Here is a 13,624-nt window from a genome sequence, read left to right as displayed (position 1 = left end):
TGCTGTATGATAGAAGCCTTGGAACCTCTTCCACTGAAACTTTCAGTATGTGTAAAATAACTGGGGATTTTATAAGCCAGAAGAAGAGAATATTCCTAAATCTTTAAAGCCTGAAATAAAGGCATAAGTTAAAATATAGTGCATGCTCAATATTTCCTGGTGAACATTTTCAGTAGTCACAAATTTCATTGAAAGTTGACCAATAATCAGACAGACTGAATTTTGTGTCAGATTTAGCAACAAGTCACTGAAGTCTTCCTGTCGCACTAGGCCAAGCTTTGTTACAAGTATTAATTTATTTTTACAAATCGCTTGTGAATTGAGATGGCACTATTACCTACATTTTACACAACAGATAATAGAACTAAAATGGCCAGAGACCAAACTAGTTTGGCCTTCTCAAGGGACAAGACTTAATAGCTTTTTAATGTTGAGAAGACAGCCGTCATCTCAATTGTCTAGGAAAGTGGCAGAATCAAGCATTTGGAATTAGGAACCCACAAAATCCAAGATATACACTAAGCATTTTGGATTAAGAGATCCATTCAATATCAGAAATCCTTTCATTTAAGAAGTTGTTCAAATCTAGGTTTTCTGAGCACTATTCAGTTACTTCAAGATGGTCTCTTCTGTTCCCACAATTCCTTCCCAAACACACTCTCATACTTTGATCTGCTGAGAGTTGCTACAAGAGCTGAGACTTACTACAATAGCTACTCTACAAGGAAGAATAAGGCTGTACTGCCTCATTCTCACAATCATGACTTTTAGATTATGAGGTAAAGAATGAGCACCAGGTAATTGTATAATTATTACTTTGCATTTGAAAAAATATGAAATGTGAATTGTTAAAGAAATTTTCATTTAAAAAATCTGTAAAAGTAAAAAATAATATGACATGCTTAAAACAAGCAATAGTCTTGCTATTGTATCATAAAACATCAGTATAAATATGGACTGACATAAATTATTTGCAGTTAGATATTCCTACCCTCCATAGATCTCAAAGAAGGAATTGAGATCACCACATTCAGTGCATGTACTCTTGCCTTGCGATCAACAAATGAAACTTTAACCAAGGGAAAAACCAAATTTTGGTCTCTGCCTTTAAATCGTTGATTTTAGTAGTGCTAGGATAACTACAGCTATTCAACATACTTTGGAAAATTAAATTAGGACTGAAGAACGTGGTGGTAATTTAAAATCATTAGTCCCTACTGGGCCAGTTTTCATGGGATCAATTAAATGCATGAAGTTGCAAATATACAGGCATTTTTGAAGGACTACCTTTTTAGCTGTAATAAACCTTTACAAATAAAAACATGAGCCAGCTTATAAAACAGTACCACTGGTAATTATAGCCTTTCTTCCAGAAGAAAGGTTATGTTGAACAGAAATGGAAGCATTAAATCTAAACAAATTTAATCTGCTAAATTATAGGAATTTTACATATTTGGTTTCTACATTGTACCTTGAAAGATTCCTCGTCTCCAAGGAGATACACTCAAAGTGTAAGCAACTGTGTCGTCTGGATCTACAGTAATAACAGGCGCACCACCCACCATTGAAAGATCTGAAGATACCTGGTGAAGAGAATTCATAAAGAGAAAAAATCATCAAAAGCAAGTTACTGTTGCAAGAACACTACAGACACACTACCAATTTTACTTGCTTAGAAAAGTAGAGTATGATACAAAGTATGCTATCAGTAAGTCCTATCCTTTACGCACGTGAAAAGAATCCGTACTCTAAGAGTAGTGCTGGTGCATGCAGATCATATCAAGCACAAATTCTGAAGTCACTGCTCGACGTGAGTAACAGTATCTCACTTAGATCATAGAACCACTTACATATGTGTAGAATTGCACAGTCAGGCCCTCAATATTTTACATACGTTTTCCTTAGAAGTCTAACACAAGATTTAACAGTCATAGTCCACCTAACTAAACTGAGCAAAACAAAATCTGAAGTGTTGTTTTAACATCAATTGATATACCTCAAGTGATATTAAACCATGTTTTTTGAGAGGTCATATTTTGTGACTAACATGTATGCAATGGCACATGTATTAACTACTAGACCAATGGAATAAAAAATACAATTTTCATACACTGAATTTTAGATTTTGTAAACTATAAAGCTGATTGCAGGTCTAGAAGCTGAGAGTATTTTTTAATTGCATCTCATTTCTTTGTCGCTTGGATAAGTTTGCTACAGACAGACCCTATGGAAGAGACATCCAAGCCTGAGCCACTACCAGCCACAACTGATGACTACTTGCTTATAGTCACCGTGCTGTTGTGCAGAACCCCAGCAGCTGGACTGCATGAATGGTCCTGCTCACACCCTCTCTTCTGCTACCTCTGCCACTGGGTAGAGCAAACTGCTGCTGAGCTAGAGTATTTTATATTGATACGGCAATTTCTGCAGTGGGTATCTGAGTACAGGTGATGATTTTCCACTGAGGCATGGGGTGCTTTTAAGAAATATTTTCAGGATATCATGTAGTGCTGTAGCGTTCAGTAATTTCTTTCTATGTTAAATAATAAAATTGTGTTGTTTAAGTGAATTTTGAGTGAAATCACAAAGCAAGTCAGAAAGGCTTGATTTTTCTTCCAGCCCATTTATCCACTTCATTAATGACTACAGCTAGTCTCTCAAGCATTCAAGCAGAGATTTGGATTCTACAAAGACCTCTTTTGCAACAGTAAAAGCATTAGCATTAGATGTGTGTATCATTTTCTTCCTCCTCAAAGCTACCTTTTTTTTTTAGTAAATAAATTCTGTTTGTACTTTATGAAAAAAAAAAAAAATAAGCCAAAACAAACAAACTAACAACAACAACAACAAATCTATTATCAACTTGTCTTCCATTACAGCCAATCATTGCCTATAATGGTTGTCTTCTCTGAGGTATTCATGTTAATATATTCCTTTGTTCAAGCACTAGCACAACCTGGACCATGCTCTTTATGAACCTTCAATTCTCCTTCTTTCTTTCCATGGGTTTTCCATTGTTCCCACCAAATCTTAGCAGTAATTGGACTTTAAAAAATGTTATTTTTCCATCTGATAGTTTTTCTTCCCCCGTTGTGTCTAAAATTCAGTCTTCCTGCTAATGCTTTGGTTTAACAAAATTTCTACTAATCCAGTTATAATCACACTACTACATAAATATGCATGCCAATAATTTTCTACACAGCCCAATCCCAGAATTTTAAAATTCTAAATAGATTTTTCTTTTCAGTCTGCCTTCTACAATCCTATTTACCAAACTCTTCCTCAAGTTCTCATAAGAAGGTGTATTCTATTGTCCTCAGACACATGTACATCCTATGTACTGCTCCACAGCTGCACATCAAGGTGGAATCTGAGTGCACATTGCCATTTCACAAAGTTTTCCTTTCAAGGGTAGAAAGATAGATGTCATATGCTTCAAAATGCCCCAAGTCTAAATTAGGAGAGAACTGGGACTGCAAGGTAAACTATAGTGCACCCCACCCTTCTCCCATCCTCTCCACCAAGCACTCAAACAGCTTTCCTTAGTTCTTAAGGTTATTAGGGAGAAAATACAAAAAACTGCACATTTGAAATTACAAACTACCCAATGAATTGTAAAACAAAACATATATGGCAGTATTGAATTTAGTAGTTTTTTTCTAGCTATAAACATGGTTGCATGAATACTTTTTATGCTGTAAAACAATTATTACCACAAAAACAATTCAAAACATGATCTCAGCTTTCAGCTGAGCAACCATAAATCTGAATGTCTGTTTCTGTATTAATTTAAGCATTAATATAACTTGATGCTGAATCAACTAATCTACATTACTACCTAAACCTTTGTACCAACAGATAAAGCCATAGTTCTGTTCATAACTTTGCCAAATTCATAACGCCAAGTTACAACAGCTCCCCATCACCACACACACATTGCTTTTGTATCATTCTCCCTATTGACTTTCCCTGACAGGACATGCTGACATAATGTACTCCAGCTTCTGCTGTCACTGCCACTCCTTCCTCATGCTTCTCCTTTTTAACTGCTTTGTATTAAATAGTGTTTCCCCAATGAGACAGATCTTGCTAAATATGCATTTTTAAGGAAATAGGTCAAAATAGCAAAAATACTGGAACTATTTTGCCGATTTTCTAACTCTAGTGAGATAAAATTAAGCTTGAAAGGAAACAGCTTTAACAAACTGATGTTCACGCCATTGTGTTCTGCTGTCAGAATCCAGTGTAAATAAAAACTAATGGACAGACTAACATTTTGCTCAAGTACTTTCTGGAGTGAAAGTAGGAATGGGCTTAGGATCATAGTAAGAACTTCTGGGCATCACAATCCCAATTGCTTTTGGAAGTCAAGAGGATTCTGCAGTAAACTGATCTCAGTGGGAGTTACTTTCAGGGGAAAGTACTAATGGACAGTTACTACTGGCTGTTCCTGTAACATCACACTGGACTCTCTTAGATGACTGGAAATGTGAGAGGAGTTGCTCAGACAGCAACAGAAAGGATTCTTACACTATTACAGATGTGACTCCCCTTGTCAAAAATGTTGATGTATTTGCATTCAAAAACCTTTTGGGATCAGATAATGACAATAACAAATATTAGAGAAGGGATCTAAAGTGCACCCAAGAAACAGTCACTTCATCTTTTCTCTGGCCATTATAAATCCATGTTAAAAATTGTACATAACTGATGTTTCCCTCAGTCTCCTGTCACCTTTCCTACTTCAGTCATTAAACTCAGTAGCATTCTCCATGCTACTCACTATTCATACCAATATGAATACTCCCCATCTTATCATTAATGAATCACTCCCATTAGTTTACCTTTATAAGCAACCTTATTTGTCTCTACTATTTAAATTATTAACACCTTAGAAGCTCCAACCTCCAAACAGCGATCACAACAATATTATCTCCTACCTCCAACGCCTTGACAAGGTCTATGGTTGTAACAGACATCACTTGATTGTTACCTTTTATGTTTTCCTTTGAACTTTGTCTTACTCTGAATTTGTCAGGCATGAATAACTGCAATTTCTTAAAATATTGACCAATTTAAAGCACCTGCAATACATGCAACATTGCTGATTCTCATTACAATCTTTATGAGCATCCTATTGTCAAAAAACAATCATATCGATATTAATGTGATCTCATAAAAACTTTCCTGCTGGTAGTTCTTCCATTCTTGAACATCTTTCCAACATTCCTGGGCATAAACATTAGAACATACACCAGGTGACTTAATGTGTGAAGTGCTTTTTAACTGTATGAGTGAGCTAGGAAAAGAAAAACTTCCACTTTGATGTTTATCCTTACTTCTTAGGAGGTCTGTCACCTTCAATAAATATGAATTTATTGTTCTCATAGTTTATGTATTAATTATCCCCATTTATGAAGATATATAAATGTTTCAGAAGAAAACTCTTCTTCATTAATAAAATTTCACTTAAATCAGGAAATAATGTAAGACACAAATAGTAAATAATTAATATATATTTTTTAAAATGTTCAACTTTGTTAAGTAGTTTAGAAAAATGCATAAGCCCAAGCTCCATCACACCGTGCAGTTTAATTAAGAAAATACAAGAAAAACAGCGTTCAATAGATTATTAAAATAAATTGTCTTTCACTACTTCTCAAGACTTCAGAAGCAAATAGAATTAATTCTCTTGTTTAGCAATGTAAAACTGTGTTGCTAACTAAAAAATACTTTGGTACTACTCTCATTTAAAAAAAAAACAAAACAAAACAAACACTAATAAAGAACTTACAAAATTAGATGCTATATTTGCATGGGTTTTGTTAGAAAAACAATGTGTGACATAACTAAGAAACAGCAAATCTGTTCAAGTTGCTGTAATATTTATCGTGTAACCACTACAATTAATTTAATGAAGAAACGCTGGCTTTCGGTAACCACAAATTTTGCCAAACTCGTAAAACATCTTACACTCTTTCACTATCACTCAGAAAATAAGAATTGTAGAATACAACCATGAAAGCAAAATGTAAATTATTATTAAATTTATCATTGTGACCCTGCAGAAAATTTGCTCAAGTCAATCCATCTCCAAGGATTTCACTTTTAAATGAAGGTATTCTGCATTGTCTTATACCTCAAGTCATTATTGACACACAGCCAGAAAGTATAAATTGAGCAGATTTACAGAATGTTGCACTTTTAAACTAATTTATCAGTCACAGATTTGAAAACTCATTCTACAGAACTGTAATACGTCTATCTAAGATGAATAGGAATGGAAAGCCAGTTTTCAAAATTATAGTAAACAAATACTTTTTTCCAGAGCAGAATAACAAAATAAAGGTAACTTCAAAAGTATCAGCTGACACTTGAAGCCAAAGTGGTAATGGTTGTACAGAACTTGATCAAGTTTACTTATATTCCCCTATTTCTTTGTATAATGAAGTTAGGTATTAATATGTTCAATGTTTCAATTTGAAAATAGTTTTGCAGGTCTGTTTTACGATATTGACAGACTTTACTTATTGAGAAGTAAACGCTCCTTGACACTAAGTCAGAACTGGGTCTGTGAGAGCCACTGATCAACCTGAGAACCAGACTTTTTTCTATATTGTCAAGAACAACAGATGTTTCAAAAGAAGCCTGCATTACTTTCCCTCGTCCTGCTTTCAGTGCATACCAGTGCATTCCTGAGTTATCAGGAATTAATTTAGTTCTTGCAATCGCATTTATTTTCCAACCAGTATGTTATAACACTGAAATAAAACATCTTTGCATGGCACTGAGTGTACTCCCCAAATAACTCCTGCCTCTTCAGCTGCGATCCAGAGTTCTACATAATAAAGAGTGCTGCATAATCCAGATTCATAACCCAGCCAGGCCACCTGTCAAGACCACTAACATCTCCCCTCAAACAAATCAGACCTAAGACCTTAATAGATCCTTACTTGATCAAACAATTTCATAACTAGCAATCACACAACAAAAACCGTGCCAACAACTACAGTTTTTCTTACATTCTGTAGGCCTTTGTGCGATTCATTACTTCTATGAAGAATGCATTTTCTGTAGTGAAGCCTGTTACAGAAGATCTGGTAGGCAATGTGGAAGCCAAAATAACTAAACTTGTAAGAACAGATAAAATTAGAAGGATTATGGAAGGCACAGATTTACCTGTGGTTAAAGAATACAAACTTGATGAGGGTATAGGACGTTCAGCAATCAGCTTACTAGAGTTGCATGGAATTTATTCTCAGGAAATCTCACATGCATTACCAAAGAAGAATTAGCCTGAACAAGGAAGCCCCTCATTAAAGGTTTACAGTATATAATTTAATTATTTTGAGACGTTTGTTGCAAATACACAAACTTCCTGTCATTCTTTCATTGGCGTTTTAAAGATCTGAAACAGATATATAGAGGATAAAGAAATGCATTGAAGAATACGGGATTTCATAGTTTTTGATTATGTATTTATTCTATAATGCTTCTGGAAATCACTAACAGTTTGTATAACCTAATACCTGAAATGTAATTTAGCAGAGCCTAGAGATTCCTCTGGAGAGTTTACTTTAATGACATCTATTTCGAACAGCAATGAGGAAAACAGTTACACAGTTTTATATTTTTACTGCAAAACCAGGCCTTGAAAGAATTAGGCACCTTTATAGCTAAAGTTACTATCAAAGGTGTCGTTAGAAGCAACCATCAACACACTAGACAATTATTTATATCCAGCAGACAGAGTTTAATATAAAAATCATAAGAATATTGTATAAAAAGTTTTGTCATGAGACTGACTGACTGAACTATTTTACACTCGCTACTCTTGTAGGATGATTTGAATCTAATTTTACAGCCACTAAAATCCACTTACGTTGCAGTCAGTAACCTTATATTAATTCAGCATCAGAGAAGGATGTGCTTTCTGGCTGACGTTACATGTGCACAAATTCATTATGAATTCTGTTGTGACATTTTTTCAGACCCAGGAGTGAGTTAATCACAATACTATTGTAATATCCCCTAGAACCAGCCATGAAGAGCACAGTACCAATATTTCCCTAAGGTTTACACATAAATCAGGAGAAAATAGTTGATAAAAACATTCACATTTTTCAAGGGAATTTATGGAAATTGTCTTTTTAATCATGGAAAATTTTGTGGGCCCTGAAAGTGTCTTGCTTAACATTTTTAAAGGCAAACTGATAGAGTCAAGCTCCTGACCTCCACTGAATTCCAAAGGCACTTTTTCCCTTCCTGACTCTCTTTATAGATATTAGTGGTTGCACAGACAAGCAAATCACATATACAAAAATTATAGCTTCTCCAGACCTGAGCACTCTATGTATGTTCAAAACAGGAAAAGCAATTTTCAGAGGAAAGAGGGCTTTCTTAACAGAAAAAAAGAAGAAAGAATTATTTCCCCCTTCCTCCTCCTAGACTTAACTTTCATTTTCAATAGTCACTTTTTCAGTAGTATCTTATTTTGTCTGAAGCTATTAGATATATACAGTGAATACAGAGAAACATGGTATCATATATACAATGTAATTAATTTTTTAATGCAATGGGGTTTTATTAAGTTTATAGTTTAATATATTCAGTTGTTAAAATGGAATAGCGAAGCTAAATTTACACCTCAAAGGCAAAATCACCCAAGTATTAATTCAGCTAAATTACTCATTGCTAAGTATTCATTGTGCAGTTATTTTTTTATGGAAATTTCTGTAAATAATTATGTTTGTCAGCTCCTGGCACATCTTATACCATTCTTAATGTTAAAAATAAATAAGCAATAAATCTGCGATTTATTACTTCAGCAAATGAAATACCTATGTTTTTTAAAAATATCATGTATGTCCCAATTTATGTCTGAGAAGTTACTTTGTATAGTGCATACATTCCATCAATGGAGGATGTACAGGGCAAATCAGCCAACCAATTAAATAATAAAAAGATATTCACCAGCCTACAAAATTACAAGTGACCCCACCAAAAACATTTCTAAAACTATTACTTTTGTTCTGTCTCCACCAAAGCAGACAAGACTTCCTCTGCCTAATTGGCAACTTAGCTAGAGGACAATATGGTAAGATTTCAAAGATGCTGGATTAAAATGGAGGAGGAGTTACTGGGTTGTCAGCAATAGCCCCCAAGGGAAACAATGACAAAGACAAAATCACAGTCTGTTGTGCTCAGCTTCACAACAGACTATCCAGAAATTACAGTAATCAAGCAGCATCAAATGAGAAACAACAACAAAAACATTATTTTCCTTCTTGCCCTTTGTGCTATACACTTCTGAGTAAATTAAGTTTATTTTGCATTTCTAACAAGGTTGTTGGTCATAGTTCCCTCTTAGAGGAGGTTTTCCCCTTCCTCCTGAAAACTCTAGATATTGGTGATCATGGTCTGGATTTCCTGATTAAATCCTAATTTACAGACTAACCCTGTTGGAATTAAAAGTGAGCAAATGATCTTCACTCACTACAACAGCAAAAGACACTACATGACATCTGCTGGAGAGTGATGGAAGTGATTAATATTGTTTGCTTTATTGAGGATAGAGTTTTCAGACATTGGTCATTTTTGTAATTGCCTTTTCCAACAATTCCAGCCTACCTTGCTTCAACAACTGTTCTGCAACAGCTTCTGGGTAAAATCCTAGCACAGAGAAAATACATTATTCACATCAACTAATTTATTACATGTACACAAGCATGAAATAGCTGGCCTTACTATTTCTCTCCCAAAAGCCCCAGAGTAAAAAGAGCACATATGGTTGGACTGTCAAGTGGTACTTCATAAAGGAAAAGAAAAAAAGAAATAAATAAACAAAACCAAAACAAAAATATCCAAAAAAATAAACAAGCGGAAGAAAAAAAACACCCAGAAACCAGATCAGTGCCCAGAGAACACCCTTAAGGAGATCAGAGTTCAATCAGACTCAGTTCACCCTAGAGTAGTTATAACTTTCATAAATCCATTTAAGGCAAAGTTTCTGGGAAAAACAATATACAATGAATTATTTTAATGTATTCATTTTGAAGTTTGATATTTCAGTGTCTTTCACTTTCATTGGCACTGAGTTCACACAAAATGGGAAAGCAGAGCAAACTGTTATGTTGTCAGCTTTCAGAAATGTTCACTTCTTCCAGAGATAAAAGTACAAATGTATTAGAAATGTAAATGCATCACATCTAAAAAACTAAGATTGATGAAAAGAATGATGTCAAACCTAGTGATGCCCAAAAAGATATATTTCCTACTTTGTTTGGCAAGTTTAACAATGAGTCAAAAAATAAAAACATGAAGCTGGACCTTTTTGTGATATTTGAAGTTTACTAAGTGTAAATCCTCCTGTAAGACTGAAAAAACAGAGACTAGCAAGAGTTAAGGAAGGAATTTCCATGAATTCCCATCAAACCAAGAGAAGCATACTGATTTCTCTTTACAAAATAGGGTGAGGCCACTCTACCGATACCTGTCATTTTGAGTAAAGCTGTGTTTGGTGCTACTGGTACCAAAGCTGAGATCAAAAGATCACTCATTCCACAAGTCTATACTAGACAACTAGTCAGATTTCATCTCTAGAATCTACATTCTCTCCTTTTCCCTCCTTCACCCCAACAACAACAAAAGAAAAAAAAAAAAAAAAAGACACTCAAACCTCAGTTCGAAAATACGTATTTACATATGCTGACAATTTTTAGAGCAGGCTCCCCTGCTGTGTTTTCATAGTTTGAGCCCTTCCAGCAAATGGTATAAAGCCATAGATGCTATCTACTCTAGATTTAAATGCCGTAACAAGTCACAAAGATGGCTTTTGTTGAGCAAAATCCAGGATGTTCTTGTTCAGGAAGCTTCTCCACAGCTAAGAACAAAAGTAGAAGTCATCTTTTTTGCCCTTTTTTGTCCAGTCTCCCTCTGCTGGCATACAACAGGGGGTCCTACACATGGATAAGGAAGGTGGGGAATACTGCTGAAATACTTTTCTCACTTTCAAATTAAACATAGGGACAAGATAAATGGTAGTAAAATCATGCAGTTACAGTCCTACCACAGTGCTTTTAAATAGGAATATATTTATTCAATTTAAACAGTGAAAAATAATAAGGATATTTTATAGTAAAATATCTTATTGAACATGGAATCTAACAAGACTGTGTTTTCTAAGAATTATAACTACCTCAGCACCCCCTACTCCATCTTCTCAGCGACCCACTGGCCTCCAACAACCCCAGTTTATTATTTCCTCTGAATATGCTTTCCCAACAGCAAAAAGACACAGAAAGTATTCCCAGATTCCTCCAACATCCCTGAAACAACAGCTGGACAAAAGACACTAACTGCTATAATTTGTTCCAAAAAAGGAAGCACTGACTGGATGGGCCATTATGCCATTAGGAACAGACATATAGTGAGCTCATGCTGCAGTCTTTCCCTTAGAAGGATAATAATTTTTGTCCTTTTCCTGTAATATTCCAATACTTTATGAAGATTTTAGAAACCATGTAATTCTGAAGCCTCTTCTGTGATTTAAAAATTAATGGAATTGGCCACTGGTTTCAAACCAGTGGAGGAGGAAGGGAAGAAAAACTAGCAAATTAACAGAGTGCAGTTGTAGAAGTGTTGTTGCCTTAGGAACCAGACTGAAAAACTAAGAAATCTTTTTCCATGGGACACACAGTAAAATCATACACTATCTCACAGATTTTCTGACTACAAACACATCCGCATACTATAGACTATAGTTGGATATAATTTCTCATAGATATATGAATTTCAATAGACTATCTGTAATTACTATAATATTTGTTATTGCAATACATCATTTGTTGGCCCTTGGATAGAAGAAGAGTTGTCACATTATGACAAAAATTTACCTTGTAAGTTAGCTTGTTATTGGTATAATTGGGCACCCATAAAATTTTTCGAGTGATCTTTGCCACTTGGCAATCTATCACAATGTGAGCCTGTGCCAGAGGTTTCTTCCCTGTTCCCTTAAGGATGAAGATGGTTTCAGTGCCAGTTGCACCATTTCGCAGAATAAGCTTTCCCTATGACAAAGGAAGAAGAAAAATAAAAGTTTCAGCAGTGTAAAAGTCCCCTTGGCTGCCAAACCAACTCCTTTAGTCTATTAATCTTAAATCTAGGCAACAGAACTTGCTCACAAGAAGGTGTTCCTATTCACATTTCTAGGTCTAAAGTAAATTCTGCTGTTAAACAGAGAAAAATATGAAAAAAAATAAAAGCTTTTCTTTTTATTTATTTTAAATTATGAAAATCAACAATATAAAGCCTTCATGTTCTAGATTTTATACTTCTCTGTTTCCTCCTGGAAAACAAATACCCAAGTAAATATGTTCTCATGCATCCTTAGTCTTCATATAAAATATAATTTTGCTCAATCATTTCCACCTGTCCTTCAAGAAAAATATACTTCATAATTTTTTTTTGTAGTCAAAGGATTCGGGGCTTTTGTCTTTTGATAATTCTATAATACTAGATTCCTAAACTTCATTATATTTAGTTATTAATGCATGTAGAAGTGTCACTAATGTTTGACGGAACATTTTGTGTGTGTGTCTTTGCAATTCACATATTTGAATAACAACCTGCAGTCAAAATCTCTCAGCTAGTATACACGCAAAAATATGTATACTGCATCTTGCTAAAGGCTTCATAGCCTTTGCTCTGCTCTTCATTTTAGCATTCAAAATAGTGAATACTCTGATGGAAAAAGCAGCTTCTAAGTAATGGCTTAAATTGTAACAGAAATTATTTTATGAAACAAGGTACCGGTCACCTAAATTACATCTGGAATATTGTGTCCAGTTCTGGGCCCCTCAGTTCAAGGAGGACGCGGAACTGCTGGAGAGAGTCCAGTGTGGGGCAACAAAGATGATTAAGGGAGTGGAGCATCTCCCTTATGAGGAAAGGCTGAGGGAGCTGGGGCTCTTTAGCTTTGAGGAGACTGAGGGGTGGCCTTATTAGTGTTTACAAATATATAAAGGGTAAGCGTCACGAGGATGGAGCCAGGCTCTTCTTGGTGACAACCAATGATAGAACAAGGGGTAATGGGTACAAACGGGAATACAAGAAGTTCCACTTAAATTTGAGAAGAAACTTCTTCTCAGTGAGGGTGACAGAGCACTGGAACAGGCTGCCCAGGGAGGTTGTGGAGTGTCCTTCTCTGGAGACATTCAAAACCCTCCTGGACACATTCCTGTGTAACCTCATCTAGGTGTTCCTGCTCCAGCAGGGGGATTGGACTAGATGATCTTTTGAGGTCCCTTCCAATCCCTAACATTCTGTGATTCTGTGAAATTCATTTGTGATGTCTGCATGCAATGAGAAATACCCAATGTTACCACTTTAGTACTTAGGTAATAAAATACAATTTAATATATGTCTTTAAATTCAGACTAGCACAATGTACATTTTTATGATTCAAGTTCAGAATCTCTACAGAGTAACTGGTTATTTCATTAAAATGGGGGGTTTGTAGAAGACCAAAAAAGGAAGAGATAATAATGGGTGGTGAGGAAATCAACAACTAATCTTCAGCTTTGCAAATTAGTTCTTCTGTTTTTTAATTCAGCTAGTAGGCAAT

At 35.1% G+C, this 13,624-nt stretch overlaps 1 protein-coding gene across 3 annotated transcripts in view; it reads right to left on the bottom strand.

Annotated features, from left to right (window-relative positions):
* Positions 1–13,624, bottom strand: part of CFAP47 (cilia and flagella associated protein 47) — a 309,801-nt gene that overhangs the window by 137,694 nt on the left and 158,483 nt on the right. For all 3 annotated transcript variants that reach the window (XM_065070474.1, XM_065070480.1, XM_065070488.1), the window contains 2 exons: positions 11,895–12,068; positions 1,472–1,583 (listed from right to left, as the gene is read on the bottom strand). In XM_065070474.1, coding sequence (XP_064926546.1) covers positions 1,472–1,583; positions 11,895–12,068 — 286 coding nt within the window. The remainder of the gene's footprint in view (positions 1–1,471; positions 1,584–11,894; positions 12,069–13,624) is intronic.

Source organism: Columba livia, chromosome 1 (genome assembly GCF_036013475.1).
Source record: "Columba livia isolate bColLiv1 breed racing homer chromosome 1, bColLiv1.pat.W.v2, whole genome shotgun sequence".
In the NCBI taxonomy this organism is placed as follows: Eukaryota; Metazoa; Chordata; class Aves; order Columbiformes; family Columbidae; genus Columba; species Columba livia.
The sequence above is the reverse complement of the archived record's forward strand: the minus strand, read 5'-3'. Positions and strand labels throughout refer to the sequence as shown.